The sequence below is a fragment of the Peromyscus maniculatus genome, chromosome 20 (genome assembly GCF_049852395.1).
Source record: "Peromyscus maniculatus bairdii isolate BWxNUB_F1_BW_parent chromosome 20, HU_Pman_BW_mat_3.1, whole genome shotgun sequence".
Lineage (NCBI taxonomy): Eukaryota > Metazoa > Chordata > Mammalia > Rodentia > Cricetidae > Peromyscus > Peromyscus maniculatus.
Genome location: NC_134871.1, coordinates 18,502,698 through 18,529,574, shown reverse-complemented (window position 1 = coordinate 18,529,574; position 26,877 = coordinate 18,502,698). Strand labels below are relative to the sequence as shown.

At 37.3% G+C, this 26,877-nt stretch overlaps 1 protein-coding gene across 2 annotated transcripts in view; it reads right to left on the bottom strand.

The window, feature by feature from the left end:
* Positions 1–249: 249 nt before the first annotated feature.
* Nudcd1 (NudC domain containing 1) overlaps positions 250–26,877 on the bottom strand; it is a 63,257-nt gene continuing 36,629 nt past the window's right edge. The window contains exons 6-10 of one of the 2 annotated variants that reach the window (XM_006978703.4): positions 24,700–24,904; positions 21,648–21,792; positions 18,495–18,620; positions 5,711–5,870; positions 250–1,749 (exon numbers count right to left, since the gene is read on the bottom strand). In XM_006978703.4, coding sequence (XP_006978765.2) covers positions 1,457–1,749; positions 5,711–5,870; positions 18,495–18,620; positions 21,648–21,792; positions 24,700–24,904 — 929 coding nt within the window. In that variant the 3' untranslated portion in view covers positions 250–1,456. Of the gene's footprint in view, positions 1,750–5,710; positions 5,871–18,494; positions 18,621–21,647; positions 21,793–24,699; positions 24,908–26,877 lie in introns of both variants that reach the window. The other variant, XM_006978702.4, reaches the window with a different exon arrangement.

Sequence of the window (26,877 nt, the reverse complement as noted above, 5' to 3'; positions counted from 1 at the left end):
CAGCAAGAATCCTCCCATCTCTGCCTCCCAAATGCTGGGATTACAGATGTACACAGCCATGTCTGCTTGTTTTTCTTTTCCTTTTTTTTTTCATGTGGGTTACAGGAATCTAAACTTGGGTCTTTATGCCTCTGCTGCAATCATTTTACCGACAGAGCCCGCCCCCCCCCCACCAGACTGAATACTTGTTTAAATTTAATTCAGTTAAGTATTTTTTCCAGATAGGCAAAACATACATTCATACAAATATTTTCCATCTTATAATCCTTTATTTTCTTCCTCTTCAATTAAATTCTTAAGGACTTTAATAAAACAAGAACTCTAAAAATAATGTGAAAATAAAAACAAAACAAACCCACAATAAATACAAATTGAAAGAAGTTTGGGGAGTAAGTCTGAACTACAAATATTTGTGGAGAAAAAATTCAATGTGTAAATAAAAAAAAAACCTGTCAGAACAGTAAAGAGATTTTAATGAGACAACTATAGTATAATCTGTCCTACAAGCCTGCCACATCAATGGCCCTAATGTGTTACAGCTCTGCCGTCTGTCTAGATCTGGCCATGTGAGTCAAATTGTCCTTTTTTTTTTTTAGCAACCATGGAAGTTCAAGCTTGGCAAACCCTTGCACCCGGGTTTGCTCTTAGACTGTTCTCTTTCATGGCAGGAAGCACAGCTTAGCCTACCAGAAGACAAGAGACCACCCAGAGCAGGAGAAGCCAGTTCACAGAACCAAGAAAAACCATAAACCTTGAGTTATTTTTATTTTGAGACAAGGTCTTGTTATGTGTCCAGGCTGGCCTTGAACTGGTAATTCTCCAGCCTTCGCCTCCCAGATACTGAAATAAACTCTTAAATACCTGAGCATTGTGGTACTTGGTTATGCAATAATGGAAAATGCCTAACTTTCTATAATGTAGTAGAGAAAATACATAAATAAATCTATGCTTACTATGAAAACAATTAAGGTTTATAAGCAACATTATCAAAATTGCTGTACTCTTGTAACTCTGGACTCACAATTCTTTATGTAGACTTCAGCCCATTAAAATACCTTATAATGCTCAGTATTTTACTGCTACCCTAAACATTCTATATAGTGACTGTAGCAATCTAAACAATGAGCTAAGCACATGATAAATATTTTTATTTTTAAACAATGAATTGTATGTTTGTCATATAAAACATGAGATTTAATCACCAGATTTTAAAAAATAACTACATTTGCCAAAATCTTCATATTTTTTACAGAAGCCAATGTTCTCTAAATCCGTAGCTTCATCTATCCTATAGCTTTTACAGATTCATAATCTCTTGAATACATTTCCAATATCCTTTAAAAATACAACTTCATGAAAGATATTTTCATTTAACACATTAAAACTTAACAGGTTACAGTACAACTGTTCAGCTCTCCAGGTGCCACTGGAAACTTTTCAGCCAAATGTTGGAGGATTAATTCTCCGTATTTACTTTTATTAAAAACAGGTTTCTGGTAGTGAGAACAAATAATCTCTCATTTGTTGCCTGAAAGCCTAAAATAGGATCGTTGGTTTCCAGGCTTGCTACTTGCTGCTTAGCAACCTGGCCCACATGCCGGCCTTCCTTTCTGTTGTAGAGCACAGTGGACATGGGAGTAGGCTGCCGATAGATGAATACTCGGCGAAGGCACTCACAAAGGGCTGCGTAGGAATAATCTGGAGAACAGGCAAAAAATTTCTTGTCTCTCTTTGATGCTTGGACATAACCTGACAAGAATATAAGGGGGAAAAAGAACTGTATGTTAAACTGATGAGAGAACAGTCACGACTGAACACTTACTATTTCACAGTACCCATCACAAATTTCAATACTTAAGTGAAACATATACCATAATAGTCAACAGTGGATGAATTCAGCACCATTAACACTAAGCCACAATTCCTTCTAATAAGTGCAAAAATATAAGTTTAATTTAGTTACTAAGGAAAAAAACAGGGCTTCTCTTCAACAAAAAGCTTAATACAGTTCTATTTAATTTCTGTGAGATAAAATAATAAATATCTGAAATTTTAAATACCAAATATATAAAAAATTTAAATGCCTCGCTTAAACAAAAAACTTAAAATGACATGTTAAATTTTATTTTAAAAATAAATGAAGACGACGCTAGATGATGGAAAGGCATCCCATGCCCACGGATTGGCAGAATTAGTACTGTGAAACGGCTCTATTCGTGAAAGTGGTTTATAGTCTGCCAAAGATCCTTATCAAATTCTAATGACATTCTTTACAGAAACAGATAAAACAACCCTGGAATTCCTATGGAAGCACAAAAGACCCTAAATAGCCAAAGAAATTCTAAGCAGAAAGAAATGGCTAGAGGTTATTACAGTACTTATTGATTGCAAGCCACACTACAGAGCACAAGAACAAAAACAGCACACACAGACACAAAACAAGACATACAGATAAGTGGAATGGTATAGAGGGCCCATAAATAAATAAGCACAGCCAAAGCAACCTAACTGACAACAAAGGGGTCACTAACAAACATTAGAAATCCTACAGCCTCTAGAACAAGTGATCCTGGGAAACAGGGTAGCCACATGGAGAAGAATGAAGAAACAATTCCAAGTGGATCAAAAACTTTAAGACCTGAAATCCAGAAACTAGTATAGAAAAACATGTAAATAACAAGAGATAAGCAAAGGAAGGACTTTCAGGGAAAGACTACAATAGCTCAAGAAATAAAACCCAAAATGCCATTGGATAATGTGGAATTAAAAAGGCAATGCACAGCAAGGAAACAATTGTGAGAAGACATAGCCTACAGAGTGGGAGACTATCTTTGCTATCAATATATCAGAGAGATGATTTGTATCCAGAATATATAAAGAAGTCATAACTACCCCAAAGCCAAACAACTCCAGTGTATAAATGAGTGATGAAATGAACAGGTAGTTTTCAAAAGTGAAAGCACAAATTTCCAGTAGACATAAAAAATGTTTATCATCTTTAATGTGGAAATTCAAATTAGATCTCCATTGAGATTCTACCTGAGTATTCTCAGGATATCTGGTATTAAGAAAATGAAGGACAGTAAATGTTAGAAGAATGTGGAGAAAGAAGAACCCTCACTTCACTGCTGATGGGCGTGTACACTGGTGCAGACACTATGGAAATCAGCACAACCTGAAAAACAGAACTACTATATGATCCAGTTATAGCTGGTCATATAATAGAAGAAACCAAAGTTAGCGAACCAGGCATGCTTACACACCCATGTTTATTACAACACTATTTACAGAAGTGAAGATATAGAATTAGCTTAGATACCCAACAGACGAATGCATAATGAAAATGTGATATAAACACTCACAAAAATATGGTGTTTTATTCACCTGTAAAGAACAAAATATAGGTTGGAGAGATGGCTCAGAGGTTAAGAGTACTGGCTGCTCTTCCAGAGGTCCTGAGTTCAATTCCCATCAACCATATGGTGGCTGACAACCATCTATAGTGGGATCTGATGCCATCTTCTGGCATAAGGTCATACATGCAGATAGAGCACTCATATATACATAAAATAAATAAATAACTCTTGCTGGGCAGTAGTAGTGAAGCATGCCTTTAATCCCAGCAGTTGGGAGGCAGAGCCAGGCAGATGTCTGTGAGTTCAAAGCCAGCCTGATCTACAGAGTGAGATCCAGGACAGGCACCAAAACTACACAGAGAAACTCTGTCTTGAAAAATAAACAAACGAATGAACAAAATGATGTCATCTACAAGGGAACAGATGTGAATGGAGATTACTATGCTAAATGAAATCAGTCAGATTCAGAAAGACAAATATGGCATGTTTCTTTCACATACCAACTCTAGATTTAAGCACATGCATTACACACACACACACACACAAATATATGTAAATACAAAGAAAGATAGAAAGGTCAGACAGATGACAATGTAGGGAGAGGAAAGGTTCTAAAGGGAGTGGGAAGTAAAGAAGGAAGGATAAGGGAGGAAACAAAATATCACAGTTTTCTCATATGCAAATTCTAGGTTCAAATGCAAACATGTATATTTACATATTTTTACATATATGTTTACATATGCAAAAGTGAGTAAAGCCAGGAGGCACAAGCAGGTCAATACTGCTTTTAAAATATTAGGTAAGATGTGAAGATGGAAAAGTGAAGATGTAGGGATCTATCTGAGTAGATGAACATAAGCTGTCCAGGCAACTTTGATAGTAATGCACATAATAACTCAAGTACTATCTAATATAAAATTGATTGAACTTAGGATCAGGCACACCAGAATTCATTTGCAAGAGGGTTTTGACATGCAGTTGAAGACTCTGAGCATCTAAAGGTGACGTGGACGAACTTTGCTCTTCCTGAAGAAGATAATTACAAAATAGGAATTACAGTAGAGGCCCAAAATTGTGTGATTAATTAATCCATCAACCCCTTTAGCATTTCAAGTCATACAAATCCACTTAGAGTCTGAGTGAAGCAGTTTAGTCATAAGTGCGAGGTGACAAACTTCCTCATCAATTAGAGTTGCACATATATAGGCATTAAAACCCACAATTTTACATTTTTGCTGCCAATTTAAAATAAGCTTACAATAAAGCAATAACTGTAGCTAAATAACAACAGAATTCCCACACAATATGGATATATTTTGGCTTAAAACCAATGATTGCATAGTCTATTGTTACATACTTTTAAATTTTTTTCAAGGTGTGGTTTTAAAAAATATTTTTAACAATACATTTTAACAATAAATTCAATTTATACTTATCCTTTTCATAATTGCTTTCATTACCATGGTTTCTTGTTTTCATTGTGGTTTGGATTTTGAGTCAGGCTCTTTGTATATAACTCTGGCTGGCCTCATACTCTTGCCTCCTGCCTTGTCCATCCAGGTGGTGGGAATGTAGGTATGTACCACCAGGCCTGGATTCTTTTTCACTTAAGTTCAATAAAGTATGTCTTCTCATTAAAAATGTACATCCTTGTACAACAACTATATAATGTTTTAGAAGAGATTACTCTGAAGAGACTTAAACACAAGTTGCACGTACTGTGCTGGGGGATATCTTTCTGTATGCTGTGAATATATGTTGTTTCCATTGGTTATGGCAAGGCAGCTTAGAGGCAGGCAGGAAATCCAAGGAAAGACAGGAAAGAAAAAAGGCAGAGGTGGAAGAGATACTAGCCTGCTGCCCAGGGAACAACAGACCAGCAGACCAGAAAAGCCATGGAACACATGGCAAAACATAGATTAATAGAAATGGGTTGAATTAAGGTGAAAGAGAAATGGGTTAATTTTAGACGAAAGAGCTAGGTGGCAAGAGGCTAAAGTCATAGGTCATACAGTTTGTAAATAAATAAGTCTCTGTGTATTTACTTGGGTCCGAGCAGCACCTGAGAAACTTAGGGCTAGAGTACCACAATGCCAAAGCCCTTACTCAAACTGTATTTTTTCAGTATTTAATTCAACCCATTAGAAAGATTCAAATGGTTATATTGCCACTTCCATGTTCATTCTGTGTTATCGTCTGTGCAACTGTAAGAACAGGTTCATCATTCTATTCTAACAGTGAATAGAACATAGACAACTAAATCGTAACATGAACCAATTAACTAGCAGAATAGTTTTCCTTTGAGATGACTAATTGAGTGGACTGGAAACGCTACTGAAGAGAATGCTTTCTACCTAGGGCATTGAAGGTCGCAATGTGCTCCCACATGTCATCCTGCTTGCTGCAGTGTGGTTGCCAGAGAAGGGCATCAACATCATGGCGTAGACAGAAGCAGGGCATTTCTTTAGGATCCACAGTGACTGAGAACAGGTACTGGTTGCTGCCAAGATTCACCTAAAGTGATAAGAATAAATTTATTCAAAAAGTTAGTAAAAGTGATGAAAACTGACATACAACATCATCAGCAACCATTGTAAAATGAACTTTCCTCCCTCCATTCTTTCTAAGACAAGGTCTTAGTATGTAGCTCAGGCTGGCCTTTAGTTGGAAATTCTCCTGTTTAAACCTAGCATTTCACACAGGAAGTACCAACTGAATAAAAAGAATAGTTTTAAATCACAGAATACAAAGATTAAACTTACTAATGTTAACTTGTCAATATTACCAAGAATAATTAACAGCTACTACAACTTATGGGCATATTCTATATGTCAGGCATGGTCTAAGTACTAATTCCCATAGCTCAAGAGGCTGCTGTTATATTCATGCAATAGTTCAAAGCAGTGCCTTGAGATTTTGAGTAACTGCTTCTATGCTACAAGGAAAAAAATCACAGTATTAGATAAAGCCTCAGAGCCAATTGCTCCACTGTGCTCCTGAATTGCAGTATTAATATCAATATTATTAGCAGCTACTACTGTAATATTAATGCTTGAGGAAAGCATTTCACTACAAAAATCATCATTTCAGATTCACAGTTGGATCCCACACATAGGGAAACTTCTTTAATAGAGCTAGGTTGTAGCCATGTTCTTTATCAGCCATTCTATTATTAAAGAATTAAATATTGGCAGAAATAATATCAAATGTAGATGCTAAGGTTAGGGTTAGGGTGGAGATGCCGAGTGTATGATAAATGCTGACTTGAGTCTATAAATTTGACAGTACAATGAAGAACAAAACGTTGGGTAAGAAGCTGAGAACTGACTTGCACTCTGTAAGGAACACTGTGAAAGGCTATAGCACAAGGATTTACTGGCTCACCAGGGCAACCTAGGCTCTCAGAGTCCAACAGAAAAGCTGCCGACCTCGTGAGAATAACCTCCAGGAACAGAGATTTTAGGGAGCCCCAGAGCTCAGTCTGCAGCAAGGAAACGGGCTGGGGTGCTCTCCCCACTGCTTATCTCTTCTTCCCTTGCTCTGGACTGTCAGGCGCTAAGTGAGACTTATTTTCAAAATACCACTACTGAACGGGCCTGTTAAGAGAGCCTCAGAGGAGCCAGCACTGCCTCGGCTTTCCTCACCTCCACTGCTTTTCTCTGAATTACCAGGCTTTCCCAGGAGGACAAACCTAACTGAGGTACAAGTGGGCTACAAGAGAACTTTCATAAAAATGCATTTACTTTCATGAGTGAAGTGAGTATTACCATTACTAATGAAATAACTAACTCATCCCTGAGCCTCCTGTGCATGCGGTGACTGGACAGTGTGAGAAAGGAACAAATCAAGCATCACCCGAAAGCTTAACCAAGAGACAGATCAAACGAGAGGGTGTGGATCAGGTCTCTCATCGCCAGCCCCTTGTTCTGACTAGATCTTTCTCTTCATCCACTTACTTACCCATACTTGTGCTACGGGCCACAGGAAAATATTATAAGAACTCAGCTGGTTATGGCAAAGCCACTACCTGAAGGGATCAAGGAATTTCTTCAGAGGAAGCCAAATTCCAAGGAGCTTTTGGTGTTATTTGGTTTGTTTTATTTATATACATATATATATACATATATATATATATATATATATATATATATATATATATATATATATCAGATGTCTTCTGTTATGAAAATCATGTGTGCCTTCGTAGCAATTGATTTTTCCCTAAGAATTGCTAACAGTGTGGACTGATCACTCTTTGGACATATACCTTCATGGTATTTGGAGAACAGCCTCAGGAAAGGCTTCCTTCCCCCCAGCCCATCTGTTTTTTCCCTTTCAGCACTGGAATCAGATATCTCCACATTCAAGGACTAACAGTAATAACAGTCTAGACCACCACATACAAGTCTCCTGATTTAAGGTAAATTCCACAAGGAGACACCGCCTAGGTCGGGTGGACCTTAAGTAATAGCTTGGAACCTACTTTCTTACAGCCTCACTAACTTTATAGACCCCTAACTTCTTACCTAACCACTTCTTGGACTGAGCACACAGATCCCTTTTTGGATATACTAACCGGTCATCAGCACTCAGTTGACCTCTTCTTTTACCACTCCCATTTTGGATTATAAAAGAAAGCCTGGTGGTCACTGCCTGAGGAAAATGCTTACCTATCTTTTTAACCCCGTAATTCTAACCTGGTGACCTTGCTCGGGAAGAGGATTGCTATTGCTTGGGTTTATAACTGGATTCCTGAGAAATTTAGAAAGAGTTGAGAGAAGACAAAGAACAGAGAGGTAGAAGGGCTGAGAGAGGAGGATTTTTGAAGAGAGAACTTGAAGACAAGACAGAAAAGAGACAAGAGAACGGAAGAACTAGATGGGTAAGAACTGGAGAAGAATGAACTAGATGGGAAGAACTAGATTGAAGGGCTAAAAGAGAATACTAGAGGAACAAGATGGAAGATGAGGAAGAGCCAGATGGGGAAGAACAAGACGAGAGAGAAAGAGATGGGAGAGGAACTGATATAGGAAAGAACTAGATGGATGAGAACCTAAAAGGGGCAGAACTAAGATGAAGGAATTAAGATAGAACCTAAAGGGGACAGCAGATGACTGTAGAGAGAAATCAGGCAAGAAAGGAGCTAAAAATGAGAGCAGAATAGAAGCTGTATACAGAGAGAACTATCATAGAATAATAAGGTGTATGAACTAAGGAGTTTCGTGTATATAAATTCATTTCTTTTCATCAAAGATTAATTATCAGCTGGTTGTAGATTCTTCCTGGACGCTGGGAGGGGACTATCAAAGGGTTGGATCCCCTTAGTCCTTGATACACTTGCATCACACAGTATGTCAAAGTGCTACAGTCTGTATTTATTGACTCCTCTTGTCCCCTTCACATTCTACTTATCCCCCCAAGACACAGTTCAATCATCACCTTTTCCTGGAATACTTATCATGATCCTAGGAGATGCTCAATTCTAAAAACTCATTACATGTCTATTATTTCTAACAAAATATATTGCTATACTAGATTATAGTTAAGCATGCAGACCATCTATGGTAGGCCAAATATTATCACCCTGGTACACCCACACCTTAGTCTTCTGACTTCTGAATATTTCTTTAGATAGTGATGAGGTATGTATAGGATTTTCAAATGGCAAGATTACCCTGAATTATGTGAGTGAACTCAATGTATTAGTGAGCTTCCTTGTAAGAGGGAGAGAAGGTAAAAAACATGGATGAAAACAAGAGAACAGACACAATGAGAAAGAGGGTGACTGCAAGATACTACACTGTTGATTGTGTGACTAAGGGATGTGCCAAAAGCCAAGCATGTAAGCAGCCTCTGAAAGTGAGAAATGAAGGAATGAAGTCTCCCTTAGAAATCCTCAAAGCAATACAGACAGACCTCACAACCATTTTAGAACTTCTGACATTCAGAATTAAACTGGAATGAATTACGATTTTTTAGTCACTAATTCATGCGATTTGTCACAGTAAGAGTAACCCAAGATAGTGGCCATGTTAGTAAATAGCTTGAGAACTAAACGTTTGTCTTGTTTCCATATTCTATGTCTTTATTGCATAATTATTTTAAAACTATTTTCACCAAGGCTCTGTACTCAGATATGAGACTATTACAGTCTATTTTACAGTTAGAAAAACTAAAAGACTTTTAAGTGAAATATTTGACAACCAGATTCTTAAAGAATATACCTGGTGGGGAACAGGCTCACTGGTGCAGATGGGTTTCTGTGCTTTCTGTTTTGATCTCCCAAATTCGGCTACCCATCCTGCCCTGTCCCCACCCTCCCGCCCCTTGCCCTGGCTTTCAGTGTTTTTGACAATGTCCATGCATTTCCTTCTAATGCACCCACATCAAGCTCTTCAGAGGATATGACTCCAACAGCCCAGCTCCATCTCATCAGTTTTCTCTGTACTTTCAGCACTACAACATTCCATGCGTTAATTTAATTGATGAAGACAACTCACCTCTACAAGTTACTTTCTGCTTTGGCTATAGTTTGCTCTTTTCTTCATGTGGAAACTTAAGTAATGCAACATGGGGTGATGTAAATTTCCCCCTGAAGCACCTAGCCTCCTGTCTATGCTGGGTGTCATCTGTACTCAACACAAAAGTCCTCTTGACTTGTGAGTTACTGAGAAATGTGTCCCTGAATTTCCACATATTTTTGCATCACTAACTTATGGCCTGAAGCTGCTAGCCAGAGAGCATTTTCTATCCATTCTCTTAGAACTTGTTTTTGTTTGGTCTTGAGTATGCTCTATTTTGATGAGCATTCCTTGGCTCTTTTCAGACTTTCTACTTAGTGTTATATACAGACCCTTGCATATGTTTCGAGGGAAGCAACAGCAAACACTGAACATTCTCCTGCCAGACAGTGCGCTGCAAATAGACACTTTGATGGGATGTGGAAAGTTTCAGTACTGGAGATTTTTAGCATGCCCCTCTCAAGGTTATTCATTTTGTTGGTTTTGTGGTGCACTGAGTACACATGAGTCTGTTTAGTGCAATTCTTTTTGAATTGCTTTTTTTTTAATTCTTAATTTTATTCTTTTCCAATTTTTATCTCTAATGTGTAGCATGTCTTTATCTTTTCTACTTTGTCTTTACCATAATACTGTGGTAATTCCAATCATGAGTCACTTCTGAGCCTTGTTTTTTTTTTTTTTTTTTTGGTTTTTCGAGACAGGGTTTCTCTGTGTAGCTTTGCGCCTTTCCTGGAGCTCACTTGGTAGCCCAGGCTGGCCTCGAACTCACAGAGATCCGCCTGCCTCTGCCTCCCGAGTGCTGGGATTAAAGGCGTGCGCCACCAACGCCCGGCCTGAGCCTTGTTTCTTAACAACAGGATTTTACTATTGTGGAGAGTTGCTTTTGCCACTTCTGTGACGACGTGCCTGTCATAAACAGCGTCTAGGATGAAGACTTCCTTTGGCTCCCTGTTTCAGTCACCACAGTGGAGGAGGGAGCAGGAACAGAAGAGCTTATATCATGGTGGCAGGGGTAGAGCGGGGATGGGCGTGGAGTAGGGCATATGCTTGTGCCAACTGGCTTTCTCTTTTCCTGTACTTATCAATCTGGGACCTTAGCCTATCAGATGGCACCTTTCACATTCAGGGCAGGACTTCCTCCCTTAGTCACTCCTCTCTGCAAAAGCCTTCACACAACAACCCCAGAAATGAACTTTTCTAATCTACATGCTTTTCAATCCATTCAAGATGACAGCCAAGATTCAGTGTACAGCAGACTAAGCTGATTAACATAACTACCTCAATAAGAGAAGGAACTGAAGTGAGATAACTAAAAACCGTAATTTGTATTTCTGTATGATCCTAAAGAGTCTGAAACAGCAATAATGAAGGGGGGTCACTTTTAAGCAAAAAAAAAAAAAAAAAAAAAAACATCAAGTTGAAGAAGACAAAAGTCAGACATTAATCATTACCTAGCATGAGCAATTACCTGGAAAAAAAAAAAAAGAACAAAATGTTTAGAGAGCTCCAGAGTAGCCAACGTTACTACAAGGGCTACTAAGTGTACTTTAGTAGTACAACCCTTGTCTACAAAGCTCTGGATTCAATCCCCAGATATTTTTCAATCCTTAGTCAGGAACAGGAAGCATAAATTACAATTTTCAACAGAGAACTCTATATCCCTGTTATAATGAAAATCTCACAGAATTTATAACTGCAGACAAAGTAAACTGGGAGCATGACAAAAAAAAAAAACATGATTGCTGTGGGCAGACATTCCGTCAACAATAGTAATAATCAATGGTTTATTAGGAGTACAAAGAATATGGTAAACCAACTGCAATCAGAAAAGAACATTGTAGGAGCAGACTCAAGGGGCAATAAATGCCAATGACTTCCAAGGCCTCTATAGACACATATAGGAATAGACAGTTGGTAACTGAGGTTTACAGGTGACTTTCTCTTCAGGATACTCTACCTAACAACAATGGGAAAAGAAAGATTTGAATGAGACCATTGGCAGGGCTTTAAATATATGCTTTATATTTAAATGTGAAAAATTAATCTAGACAATTTACTTTATAGAGGCTCATTCTTTGTTCATACCTTATTGCCTAAATTTAATAAATCTTTTGTCCAAAATTTCACATTATCTCTTTTCATATTCACTGTCAATATGGCTGTATTTAATGTTGATGTCCAGTGAAGACTACACTCAGAGTAAACTATTCTCCTGAAAGTGGGAAGAGTGTTTCATCAAGTACTCAGTTGAAATCCTTCTTACCCAGTAAGCAGGCTTGAATTCAATGGCAGAATGAAGAAATTCAAAGAATCTTGTTACTGTTACTAGCAAATGAAACTGAAAAATACTACTGAGAAAAAGATGCTATTTATCTATTCAAGAACAAAGTTGGGATACCAGATCAAGATGTGGATTTCCAGTTCATAATTGGTACACAGATTAAATCTCTGGAATACTCAGAAGATCTCTATTTTCTACCTTATTTAATCTTCAGTGTCAAAGAAACAAAAATATGATCCCACTTCACAAATGAAGAAATTCAAATTTAAGGAGCAGAGGTATTTTGGAGGTAACAAATAGTGGCTATAATTTAAATTCTGATGTGCTTCCAAACTTGTGTTCTCCATTACCAAACTGTATTATCTTCAACAATCCATTTTATAGTAACTATGAAGCAACTACCCTAGTTTCCCTGTGTTGTACTATTTCAGATATGGTAATCTACATACTGTATTATGTTGCTGTTCTATTTCTGTTAGTTAGGTTGTACAGTAAGTTGTTTACACCTTTATATCTTAAATTGAAAATGGGAGTTTTATAAAATCCTGTTTCACTTTGTTTGATCACTCATTTATTAAATTAACTATATAATTTTTCCATAAGTAGAAGCTAGGATGATATAATTAGCTAAGTGATATAAAATGCAAATGATGGAAATAAACTTTCAAATATTTACAAAAACCTCTAAGAGAATAATTTCTACTTATAAGAAAAAGACTGACAATTTTTCCATTTTCAAAACTGATGTTTTGTGATATATCAAAATTTGGTGTTTAGTGATATAAATCATAATTGTCATTAAGTTCCACCAAAGAATTCTAATAGAAAAATATTAATGTACTGAATGAATTAACAAAATAAATTCAGTGTCAAGAATGTTTTATAACTGGCTGTTCTACAGTAAAGGAGAATAAAGGGACACTAAACCTAAATGTAGTGTGTGCAGGGGCTAAGTGAGTCAGGATCGAAACTGCCAAAAAGTACATACTCGACCAACTAGTAAAATCTGAATATGAGTTTTATAGTAAGTAAAACTATTCTATCAATATTAAATTTCCTTAACTGTCTCATGATTACAGTAAAAGATGCCTTGATCTTTAGTGTCTATATCAGACAGGCAAAGGGACAATATTTGCAGCTCATTCCTAAACACTCCAGCAAAAAGAAGGGAGAACAGAGAAAAAAATAAAGGTGGTAAAATCTCAGCAGCTGCTAAGATCTCAGTTATAGATTGAATTGCACCTCGCCCCCGATACATGATGTACCTACCAAACCCTGGCACTGCAGAATGTGCCTGTGGTTGGAGAGTGCCTTTAAAAGAGCCCTCTCTAATCCAGAAGGACTGCCCCTTAAAAGAAGACACCAGGATACAGAAATACAAAGCGGAAACCAGGTAAAGATAAAAGCCAAGCTGGCCATTTACAAAGCCAGACTTTAGAAGAAGCCAGAGTTATCCACACTGTGATTTCAACCTCAATGATGAGCAGAGAAGTTCCGTCACTTCAGCCATCCAGTCTCTTGGCACTTTGTTATGGCGGCTCTAAAAAACTAACTCTGAATTTTGGAAATTCATTTTGTTATTGAAAACTTTTCCCAAAGTTTAAATTACTTTCAAAATTAAAAGTCAAAATTTAAAATGAAAGAAATTTTAGCTATTAAGTATCAAACTGACCACAAAAATCACTACTTTCTTCACTCACTCTGTAAGGGTACAATAATCTAAGAAGGAAACATCTCGGACTTAACTATAAGGAATAAACACACAGTGTACTGTTGTAACTACCATCAGCAGGTGAGTTACTCATGAAGGTGCACCTTTACAAATTTACCTGGAGAGAGATGCGAATGTACACTTCCTTTTGCAGAATAATTTAAAGTATCAGATGCTATGGAGTACTGCAAAGATTAAAGATTGCTGCTACTTCCTAACTCCACCACGCTTTCCTGCTGCCTGCCACACACGGCTTTCAGATACGCGAGGAATCCTCTAGAGGAGCCACCAAAGCAAAGGTTCTCTGTAGTCAGTCTCTTTTCCTGATGATGTGCTAGCTGTCTGGCAGTCATAAGGAGAAGAGGGAAGCTGGGGCCCTTGACGTGACTGTCAATATTTCTTTAAAGTTGAGTTTTTAGGGTGGTTGTTCATTCATGTAAGATCTTCCAGAAAACCTTCTAGAGAATAAGCCATCTCTACACTACCTTGATTCACTCTCTTTAGATGACTTGGAGGAAATTTTCAGATCAGATGACATTTCTACCCCCGCCAACCCTTTTTCCATTTTTCATGTGATGTATGACCACAAAATGAGCATGCTCAGGCATGCCTTTACATGATTCTACAGATGACAATGGGTGTTAAGTTTCTCCCAATTAAAAAAAAGCCCTGTCTCTCTCTGTTTTGGAGTAGACTACTTGCCAGTAATAAGCTTTTCTTTATTTCTGTCTCCTGGTTGTGCTTGCTGGCTTTGCATTCAACAAAGGCCAATCCATTGTCCTTGGTACAAATCATTTGACTTGAGAACTCATTGCTGCTGACCTGAAGTCACACACACACACACACACACACACACACACACACACACACACACACACACACACACACTGTTCTACCTCTTAAATTTTAGTGTTTACTCCTGATGGCTATACTGCTAACCAATGTCTCCAGGCATTCTCTTCTTATTCTCTGGGCATGTCCCTGTTATGCTCTTGAAACCCCACCACACGGGAATTTTACTTATTAAGACACTTGCGCCTCTCCCTCTATTAGAACCCTCCCTTTTCCAAAAGCCTCTCCTAGCACACCTCTTCAGCTGTTTTCTCCGATCTGCTCTATCTACTAGTCTCTCCCCTTCTACTGGGTAAGTGTCAATACAGAGCCCCCTGCTTTTATCTATTTTTACTAGAAAAGCCACATCAGTGTGCCAGGAAGCTTCCTACACACTCCTGGGTCTGTGACCTTTTCCTTACCGTCTCCCTACCCCCACCCCAGCTACCTGCTCTCTCTCTCCTTGTGCCCTCCTGGGCTGAGATGTTGTTGAGTTTCCTTGCCTCCCCCTAGGAGCTGCCTGCTCCCACAGCTTCCTTAAGTCTTTCTGGGATGCTGTGGTGACCTTGTCCCTCCTGCCTCTCAGCCCCCTCCTTCACTTGACTGTTTCATTTTGTTTCTTTTCAGCTGATGGTGAATTCTAAGCACAAGCCCTGTGAGCAATTCCCCTGAAGAAGAAGGGAACTGAAGCTGCCCCTCACTTCTCCCCTGCTATAAGCATGGCCTTTTAGAACTAGACCTGACAAAATAACCAACCAGCCAGACTGCTAACCATACAGACCTCTGCATCGCCACCTTGGTCCATACCCTATGATCCCAGAGCTACTGTGAACACCTAGAAGACAGCTGCGGCTTAGATGTGACTGGACTGAAATTCTTCTCAGTGTTCACCACTGTGACAGTGCTAGGTCTCAAACCCAGGACAAGTCTCACTGGGTACCTGTGGCTCTTCCCAGCACTCCTTACCCCACCCCTACCCTAAATCTCTCCCTCCCAGTTGTGGGGCTTCCGCCTGATTCCAATAGAACTCAGCCATTTTGGCTACTCCAGTCTCTTGATCTTTTGGTTCAGGCCACCTCTCTTGCTCTCCCCACTTTCTCCTCTCATGGTCTAGTTTAGTCTGCCAGCCATGGTCAGTCTGGACTTTTCCCTCTGCCTGCTTTCCCCTTTATATCTACAATAAAAATCTTCTCCATGCTTCAGGAGTAGTCATGGCCTCCTCCTTTGATTTCATTTTTTCATTCAGAAAGCAAATTCAAACCTTTTTCCAGCTTCACCGCTCAGAACTCCCTCCTGTTGGGAAGTAAAGCAAGTGGCCAGGCATGGTCTGTTTGGTGTCCAGGAGCAGACCTTAGGCCTGGGACTATGACAACTGACACACCTCTTCTTAATACTTTTAAAATAGTAACTAAATTTTAGAGTGAGTTTTGGAGGGACATTTAAGTTTCAACAACGTTAGACAGCCAGTTAGAAATGGACATGTACGGAGATCATTAAAGATGGCCCTCCTTCATAATCAGTAGTTTGTAAAATCCAACCCAATAATGCTACTCTAATTATGGGTCAAGAAACTGATCCAAGTCCTACCTCTGGCACTCAATAGAGACAGGAGACTCTGAACCTGCCCAGAAGGCCATTAAAATGGGTCACCTACCTAAGTCTACAGTTGTATGAAAGGAGTTCTGATAAAGAACTATAGCATGAATCTTAAAAGGTCTTATTAATAAAAACAAACCTGGAAACAGGTATTGGGGTGAACGCTGGAAGATCAAAGAAGCAGAACAAGCCACATCCAACCTTACCTTGCCAGTTCCTCAGCTGATCGATGTTTCCTCAAACTGGGAGCCTCTCAGTCCTCATCTGGAATGAATCTTGGCTTAACTGCTTCTAAAAGCCTAAAAGCTTAACCAGGCTCTAGTTCCTGGTCCCCACACCTTATATACCTTTCTGCTTCCTGCCATCACTGCTTGGGATTAAAGGCGTGAGTCACCATGCCTGGCTGTTTCCAGTGTGGCTTTGAACTCACAGAGATTCAGATGGATCTCTGCTTTCCGAACGCTAGGATTAAAGGTGTGAGTGCCACCATTTTCTGGCCTCTTTATCTAGTGGCTGTTCTGTTCTCTGACCCCAGATAAGTTTATTAGCGTGCACAATATATTGGGGAACACAATATCACCACGAAGAAAAAGCATATATCACCATCCCTTCCAGTAAACACCCTTCCAAGTAGGCCTGTCAATTACTGGAAAAGCAACAAAAAAATAACCCCTGCCCCCCTACCCCACCCCAGGAAAAAAACTACCCCAGGACAAGCTGTCGGTTCTATGGGTTAATGGAAAGCCTTCCTAAAATGTTACTCTACACAGGGTATCTTTGGCCACTGTCTACACTCACTCCTTGAAGCTACGCTGCTTAGTAATGGACTTGGTCCATCCCTGCCTGCCCAGCCACTCCTGGCCTTAAAAACACTGCTCTCATTTGCAGTACATTCCCTATCATCCACACAACATTCTGTGTCTTGTTTGAATTCTCTCAGTGGAGAGCATAAGAACCTGGGGGTCAGGAAAGTCTAGTGAGCATTCAGTGACAACAATTAAAAAATCAGTTATCTAATCTCCTCCTAAGATTAAAAAGACAATTTAAACTAGATAAAGCAGAAAAAATAAGGAGCAAAGTGAATAAAATTGGCAAAAACAAAAAAATAATGAAACTGGGTTATTTTATTAAATTAATTAAGATGATCAATTTCTAGCCAGACTGATCAAGAAATATAATATGACATATAAAAGAGACTTACCACAGGTTCTGCAAGCATCAAGGGTTTTTAAAAAGGACTATTCACAAGAACTTTCCCCAATATATTAGAGAAGCTGGATGGTATGAATAAATGACAACCACGCTTTCTCACCGGAGCCACAATCACTGAAACGCCATCTTTGCATGGAAGGGTGTTAGACTTGAAACAGCTGACAGAGTGTAGTTATTAAGAAGTGGATATCTGACAGCAGCAGCCCAGAAGGCGTGGGTAAAGTGCAGTAAAGTGGGCAGTGACGGACACACAGCTATGCGAATGACGGTAGAAGCCAGTCTCCAAGAGCATTAGTCTGTGACTAATTTGACTTCTCTAACTCTTCCTTAAAGATTTCTGAACATAAAAAAGACTTGACCTAACTAAAGATTTGTTGTTGTTGTTGTTTAATTATTAAAGGGTGCTGGAAGAATGGCTTGACACTTGAGAGCACTTGCTGACTAACCATAAGGACCAGAGTTTGTATTTCAGCACCACATAACAAGCTAGGCATTCTGCAAATGCCTGTAACTTCAACTTTGAGGGGTCTGACCCCCTCTACTGGCCTCTCTCCGAACATTCCTGAGTACATGCACGCATAATAAGCCATTGTTTTAAGTTATTAATAGCAAGAGAAAATGCTTACTTTTTCATGGTCAGTGTCAGAAAACAGGCATGAAGGAAGCTAATTTTATATATATATATATATATATATATATATATATATATATATATATATAAAACAGAGTCACAACTGTATATAAAAAGTAGGCAGAGGACAAAGACTGGAAAAAAATCAGTGCACAATAGTTTCAAACAACAGGCCTGCATTTTACTGCATTTGGTAGTATGGAAATGAGGCTACTTTGTGGAGTGATGAGATTTATTATACCCAATAAATATCAATCAAATAATTTTTGCAAAACATATTTCATTCAATTTTTATCTGCCAAATTTCTACTTATTATCCACAGCTTTTTTAGAATTACCATTATCAAAAACTTACCACATGAGTTGTTTTTAATGTATTGCCATCAAATCGGCATAAACTGAAGCTCTCTTCAAAGAAGATATCACATTCTTCTAATTCCTGAGCATTACAAGGAGGTTTTTCTTTATCTGGATTTGGATTCTTAAGCCAAAAACAAACAAACAAATAAATAAATAAATAGCAAATAATATATCAAACAATAGGAAATAATTTATCCATCCTTAAAAAAATGTTGTCAAAATGACAGATTCAGTCAGTTGGACACAGTGTCTCAAGCCTATGAACCCAGGACTCAAATGTTTGAGACAAAAGGACCATCATGACTTCAAAGCCAGTCTGGGATACATAGAGAGACAGCGTTCGGTCTGGACTGGAGTCCAGTATCAAGAAACTAAAACCAATCAACCAACAAATTAATCAACCAGCTAGCAACAACAAAAAACCCTTAGCTACTGTAAATATATTCTATACACTCAAAGATGAAATAAAAACTGAACATGATGAGATATGAAAGACAGGAAAAAAAAAGAACCTTAATGAACTTCTGGACATGAATAGGCAAAGTGATACTAGAAAAAAAAGTGAGCTATGTAATTAGCCAATGCATGAAGTATAAAGATAGAACAAGCTAAACACTATAACACATCAGAAATCACTGTATGTTTAAAAAAGTCAGAGTATAGCAAGTCAAAATAATAAGATTGCTGAAAAGTTGTAATAAAGAGAAAATGCTAAAAACAGTCAGTAGCAAACATTTTGCATGACTAAACACAGATACAAATAACTGACTTGTCACAGAAATAGAAACCGCTGCTACCAGTGAATGATACTCCTAACAAAAGTAACTGAAAAAGGTTAAATAAGAAAAATACTTTCACCAACAAAGCTGAGAGAATGAATCCCCAGCATATACACACTACTGCAAGAAACATTTGGGGAAATTCCTAAAGCAAGGGAAAACGTCAGTGACGTCTGACTCGACCCAAATGGAAACCAGAGGAAATGAGGACAAGCACATAAGTTGAAAAGACTTCTTTTCTTCCACTTTTGCTCTTCTTCAAGAAACTGACTAAGGCTGAAAAATACTGAATTATTAGGGATTGGAGACAGAAATAAAATACATGACAACAATACAAACGATAAAGGAATGGATACATTACATAATTCTTAAGTTGTAAATGAAACAATACTTTTAAAAAGAGAAATGATATTAGAGATAGTTATTTAACATATATACACAAATATTCACCCAAACAAAAATAAGTATACATATTAATTATTTTAAAAATTAATTGCCTAAGCTACCTTCAAAGGCAGAAAAAGAACAAACTAAATTCAAAGTAAGCAAAGGGGCAAGATAAATTTAGCAATTTAGAAAGTAAAAAACTGAAAGTCAATAGAAACTCATATTTAAGATAAAACTCCATGTATTAAATTGAATAGTTAAAAACTTCCAAAGAAGGGAACTCAAAGCTCAGATGGCTAAAACATAACAGTGATACTATATAATCTCTTCCATGATGGAGGATGATTTCCCTATCATTTTATAATATAAGGATTATCTAGCTTTTACCTGTCATAGTAATTTACCATTTACCATTTCCCTAGTTCACTGATGTTAGATGTAGAAGACAATATTGTATCTCTCTATTGTTCAAATCATAAAGCACTGCCTGAGGCATAAGTAACTTTTCTCATAAACATCAATGCTTCTTTGAAACTATCAAGTTTAAAAACACTCAGCTTAATTATCTACAGTCTCTTCTAGTGTCACAATTATTATATTCACAACAATGCTGGTCATAATAAAATCTGCCAAGTGAATGAGCCTAAGGAATGAAGCTATTGTAAAAAGAGCTATGAAATCACACTTCGTATCCTGGCATATGAATTCCAATAATTCTTGAAATTGTTAATGACTACTGACAAAGATGAAACTTGTGTTCTCTATTTGGGCCATACTTCTTTTTGATAAGGACACTTAATACTTTTAATATTTTAATCTCTCTTTTCTAGACTAGGATGCTCCTAACCCTTCAGGGTCAATAATTTTTCAGAATCTTCTTTATCACTTTAATTCAACATAGCAATAAGTCAGACAATTACACATGCTGGTAGCACTTTTGGTAAATGATTATATTACCAATGTTCTAAAGTATTGCTGAATGTTTTCAAATTTTCAACAGGTTATTGCAAATTATTAACGTGGTAATATTTTCTACCCCGCAGCTGAATAAGTATTGTCAGGCCATTGTAATTATAAGGAAATATTTCATCCATTGAAACAATTCCTGTACTAGAAGATGGTGAAGTAGGAACAAACAGTAATCTTCCACATCTCCACACATCTTAACTCAAGACTGGACTTGAGAAAAAAGGAGGAAGCACGCAGTGGCAATGGACAGCAATAAATACAGACATAAAACAGATAAAGGTAAGAACACTGAATGCAGACTTACAAAGGGGCAAAGCTTTAAATCCATGAGACAACAAAAAGAATGCAGGACATTTACTAACACTGTAAAAGAGACATGGTCACTGTTGCTCTTATTTTATTTTTACCTCGACTTATCCTTTTATTAAACTTACTCTCATATAGTCAATAATTAATTAGGTTTTATATTGGTCATACTTTGACTGTTCTAGTCATGATTGTGAGCTCATGATAACATGGGGAGAGAGGGATTTATACACTTACCTGGGAGTGGTATATGGTACAGCTCAGACCCACAGTAGTTTTACTGTTTTATGAAGAAACTCCATAGTAATTTCTACACTGGTTAGGTATGCACTGAAGAGACATCTGTACACTCATGTTTATTATAGCACTATTTACAATAGTAAGTTATAGAATCAGTCTAGGTTATTAACATAAATTTGGCATAATTATAATGTCTGCTTCTGTCAACATTGGTTGATTCTTCTAAAGAATCTCAAGGTATATTTCTACATATTGTACACCATGTAAAATATGCCTTCACATTTCTATATATATTCAGAGTAAAACATAGAAATATTAGAACTTCCATAGTAAAACATTAATTAGGTTGATAATCACTTATCTGTGTCGTTTCTATTAGGAAAGGCACACTAATGCTTAACATGCATGACCATCATTTAAGATACTTCTGGATTCTCGGACAGTGCCTGACTACTGCAGTCACTTACCAGCTCGTCGGAGGTCAGGTGCATCAAGCGCTCTGCTATTGCAGCACATTGGGCTGGGTCTCTTACGAGTTCCCCTTGTTTGTCGCCAACCACCAGCTCTGGCCATGTCAGACTTTCATTCTTCTTAATCAAGGAAATCTCCAAGCTAAAAGATTAAATGAGAAACCTGATGCTACATTAAATAGTATACATTTAAACCAGATGTGGTATTTCATTCCAGTCAGTATCCCAGCACTCAGTAGACTCACACAGGAAAGAATCAAGAGTTCATGGCCACTTGAGGCCATGTTGTGAGAGCACATATCAAAATTAGAGAGAGAGGAAGAAGAGGGAAGAGGAAGACTAGAAAGGAAGAGGGAGAAGGAGAGGAAGGTAAATATCTGGTATCTAGAGAATATTTTACCAGAAATCTTACTCACTTTGGCTTTACATCTGATGGAAAAATCTATAATCCAATGGTAAGTAACCTAAACTTAATAACTAGACATGAAAGTACCACCAGAAATGGAGCATCAAATGGCTTGAAGACAGAATGTGGAATGGTTGGAAAGAGAGCATGTGGAAAATGCTGTTGGAACGCAGGTGTGCAGGGTGTCAATAAATCCAAGCAATGAAGTCCAAGCAGCATGGATCTATGTGCAGCAGCTGTGCAGCGGAGCACAGACAGCAAAAAAATGGCCTACAGCTAACCTCTCAGGACACAGAGCCAACAATTCACTACCATAAACCAGGAGCCTTAACATGTAGTTCTAATCAAAGACAGAGCAAGTTAAATTAACGCCAATGTTAATTTTTAAAACACGGATTTTTTTAAAGAACTGAAAACAAATGTAGGAATTCAAAAAAGAAACTTTGTAATACAGGAGAAATGTTAGTATAGTCTATATAACTTGTTTTCTATCTAATTCTATACATTTAAGCTGTTAAAGAGCAACTCTAAATGCACTAGGCAGGGCCAGCCAGAGACCCGCAGATCAAGAACTTAGGCTACAGGAAAATGAAGGCCTGGGTCAGAGCAGACGGGGACAGAGGAGGAGGCAGCTACCCCAAGTTTCTCTGGACAGGACAGGCAAATCAAGTGGCAGGCCTTGTGTTGCTTCCACAGGAAGGAATCTTTTCCATGAGCCATCTCTGATAAATGTGCACCACACTAACCCACATCCTGGAATACAGCTTCAAGCAAACAAATCCACCAGTACAATAATAACCCACTACTGCAATTATCAAATAGAATATGCAAACTTATCAACTATTCTTTAGCAAGGTTGTTATTATCATGAATTCATAAAATAATTAAAGCATTAAAAATTTTCTGCAACTATTTAATAGACTATACAAAATAATATCACTTACAGAGCAATATGAAGTTCTTATCATTAACACTGAAAAATATCACCACAATCAATAATGCCCAGACTTAAGGAATATGCTAATCTGATAAAAGTGATAAAAACAAAAACAACAACACTAGCTCATACTCACCTAATGCTTTCCCATATGATAGGGACTGCCTTGGGAACTTCATGTTTTACCTCATTTATTGTTTAACACAACCAAATAAAGTTCTGTCTTTAGGTCCATGTTCCAAATATGAATGAAAAACACTTAAGAGGTTAAGTAACTTGCCAGACTTGCAAGTTAGGAAAGCACTGCATTTAACAGTATGTTCTAGCTACCTATTTTATTTGCTAATTTTTAACTGATAATTTTAACTGCTATCCTCAAACAGCTGTAGAAATGCACAGTTTTTTCAAAAGAACTTTGAAGATAGTTGTTTTCATATATTACAAAAAACAAAAAGAACAGTAAATTTGTGTATGTTAAGCAATCTCTCTACCAACTGAACTAGTCCAAGTCCCTTGGTTATCTTAGGAATTTGTAGGTCTTTTATGCATTGAAAATGTAAGTTTCTATATAAATATTTTTGTAACTGTTCATGTCTTACTTTAAAAGTAAAACATTTTTAGATGAGCATAAAATTTCAATTTTTAAAAATTGATTTTGGCTTCTGGAGATAGGGTTTCATGTAACCCAGACTGACCTCAGACTAAAAGTATAGCTGAGGCTGACCTTGAATTCCTGACGCTCAGCTTTGCAAGCACTGGGATACAAGTCATACACACCACCACACTTGGCTTAACTTCTCAATTCTAAAGAGCAGAAACATTTCAGACCAAGTCCAATTACCATGCATTTCTTATATGATTTAACTTTTTTGTGTACCAAACACAGAACACATAAAAGAAATGTAAGTGATCAATTTATACTGAAATAAAATTTGTTTCTCAAAATTAATTCTTCAAAGGTAGAAATTTATCTTTCATATATATTTTATATAGGCAAAGTAACAGATAATTATTCACTGTAGCAAAAGAATGGAAACATTCTAAATGTTCAACAACAGAAAATTAATTGTTTTAAATGATGATCTACCTAACAGACTTAACTTTACAAAGACATAAGAAAGTACTGAAAATAATCATGTATCCTTAATGGGAAAAGACCTAAAACTCATTGTTTGCAAATGCAGAAAGACAAGATGTATAGCCATATATCAGAGATTTTTTTTCCTTAAAAACAAAATAAAACATTTAGTAGAATAAACAGAAAATGCCTCTAGAAGGAAACTAGTAACAGTAGCCAGAGGGGAGGATGCACCGATGACTGGGGGTACTGGTTGGAGGGAAACTTCTCACCCTATAACTTTTTACACTTTAAATAAATTTTAAAGAATGGGATTATATTATTTCATAAGTAAATTAAACTTGAAATTGTGTCTATCACAAAGCTTTAAGAGTATAAGTTAAACAAATAGTCTCAGCTTTTGTCATCACTGTATCTACAGGTGGTAATGAGAAGCAGGTAAGTGCAGCAGCGTCATTACTCTTAACTACAATTACTGTTCGATGGAGTTTCAGCATTTTTAATCTACCTAAAAAAACCATCACTATGGGTGGACTATTATATTCATCTTCAATATAACTACTGTAGAGAGAAAAAAATAAAAAGTAAAATAAAAAATAAAATTTCAAATGTAAAACTACAAAAATACCTATCATTCTCCTTAATTGTCCATGTACTGCTTTCATGATCAATAGATGAATAGAGTTTTCCTTCCAAAACCTGGATTTCCTTCAGCATAATGTTGATGTTATCAGGCAAAAACTGTATCTGAATATCTTCCTTAGCACAGTTTTCTGGAAGCCTTACTGTTACTGTCAAATCATCGTCAGTTTGTTGCCAGTAATACAAAGGTTCTACTGGAAATAAGAGAATGCATTATGTAATAAAAATTAGATACAACATAACAAACTTAGACTTCTAAGAGAACACCTAGCCAAGTCAATCAGGATATTTCCTAGTCAGAATCCCGCTCACACATACACCAATTGTAAACACAGGAGACTTCAAGGAATTTGACACAAAGAGTTGTAACCAATACACATGGTATTTTCCTCTTTCAGGCTCACCCAATACATTAAGGGATGGGCACTCATAAATACTGCTGACAGCAATCCCTTACTTCGTTACTTCACTATCTGCTTTTCTCTACTGCTCCCTTTCTTCTCCCTCTTATTTACAACACATGTGCGCGCACACACACACACACACACACACACACACACACACACACACACACACTCACCAGTCTCCCTGAATTGTGAACCTATCAGTTAACTCAATATAATCACATAAAGGATAACTTCTGACAAACAATGAGGATAAGAGGAACCTGTAAAATTACATGTGTTTTTAGCGAAAATAGACTAAAGAAAATCCAGAATTTCTTAATCCCCTCATCACAGGGAGTATATTAACATTTACATTTTTCCCTGTTTTCTTCTGGTGAAGGTCAAACCTGGGGCTTGCACATGCTATGAAAGCCCTCCTCTAGTAGGCTGTTTCAGACCTTTTTGACTGTGGAAAACTTGAGGTGTCATCCTGTGCCATTAGAGATTATGTTTACATTTTTACAAGAAAATATAATTATTTGTCTTATTATGATGATACCAAATAGTCCAGACACCATTTTTCATGAGGTGTACAGAAAACGAAACCAGTTTCTATTCTCAGAAGTGTTAAAAAATGCTAATCAATCAAGTATATGTAATTTGAAATATGCCTCTTTTCCTTTATCATTGTGAAAAAAATCACAAATAATAATAAATAAATTGCAAAAGAATTCAAGATGTAACATGAAGCATCAACAAGAAAACCAGCAGCTGAACTACAGTGACATAAACACATACAGTACTCTGGTGGGACTGTGATTGGTGCTGGTCCCAACATGGATAGAGACATCTCAGTGATCAAGGCTCCCGTTCCTTCCTTCCTCCACAATTGCTCGGTGAATGAGTTCTAAGGGTGTGTAGACTTGATACATGAGCACTGACTTGGTAAGGGCTTAAGCACATTTACCAATGAAACAAGGTTAGGGAATTCATTGAGAGAAGTCCCAGTCTAACAACGTGTGTGTGTGTGTGTGTGTGTGTGTGTGTGTGTGTGTAAACAAAGTGGGGGAAGGAGAGAAGGCCTCAAGGCACAACTTTTTCTATCTAGAGGCCCATACATTTGTAAATCTGGGGAAATACTTTTAAATATTGATTACATTAGTATATTTAAATATGGTTTGAAGGATCCATTTTTTTAAAAAGTACACAAATATACTGAGGACACTTTTATGTTAAAGCTTTATTTATTGCTATTTAATATGTATGTGTGCTTGCATATATGTTTGTATGTATGTCTGTCTGTATGTATGTGTAAATGTGTGCCTGGTGCCCTCAGAGGCCAGAAGATGTCAGATCCTGAAACTGCAGATAAGGATGGTTGTGAGCCACCAAGTGGGTGCTGGGTACCACACCCAGGTCAGCAAGATCAGCAAGTGCTCTTAACATCTGAGTCATCACTGCAGTCCTTAATTTTATTTCAAATAATTTAATTATTTCAAAATAAAAGGTAGATGCAAAGAATAATATGCAACTATCAAACGTTTTATAATTCTGTTAAATATACTATTCTCTGATAGGAACAACAATATCCTTATTTATAAATAAATATAAGCTTCTTCCATTGTTGAGCTCTTCATTCCAAGGCGTGACCTCATAACCTTTATGCACTCACTCAACATTGAGAAACACAATGATTCGGCCCTCAAGGAACTGTCAGTTTAGTATGAAGGCGAAAATATGGATATTACATCTTATTTTAGAAGAACACTATCATACTG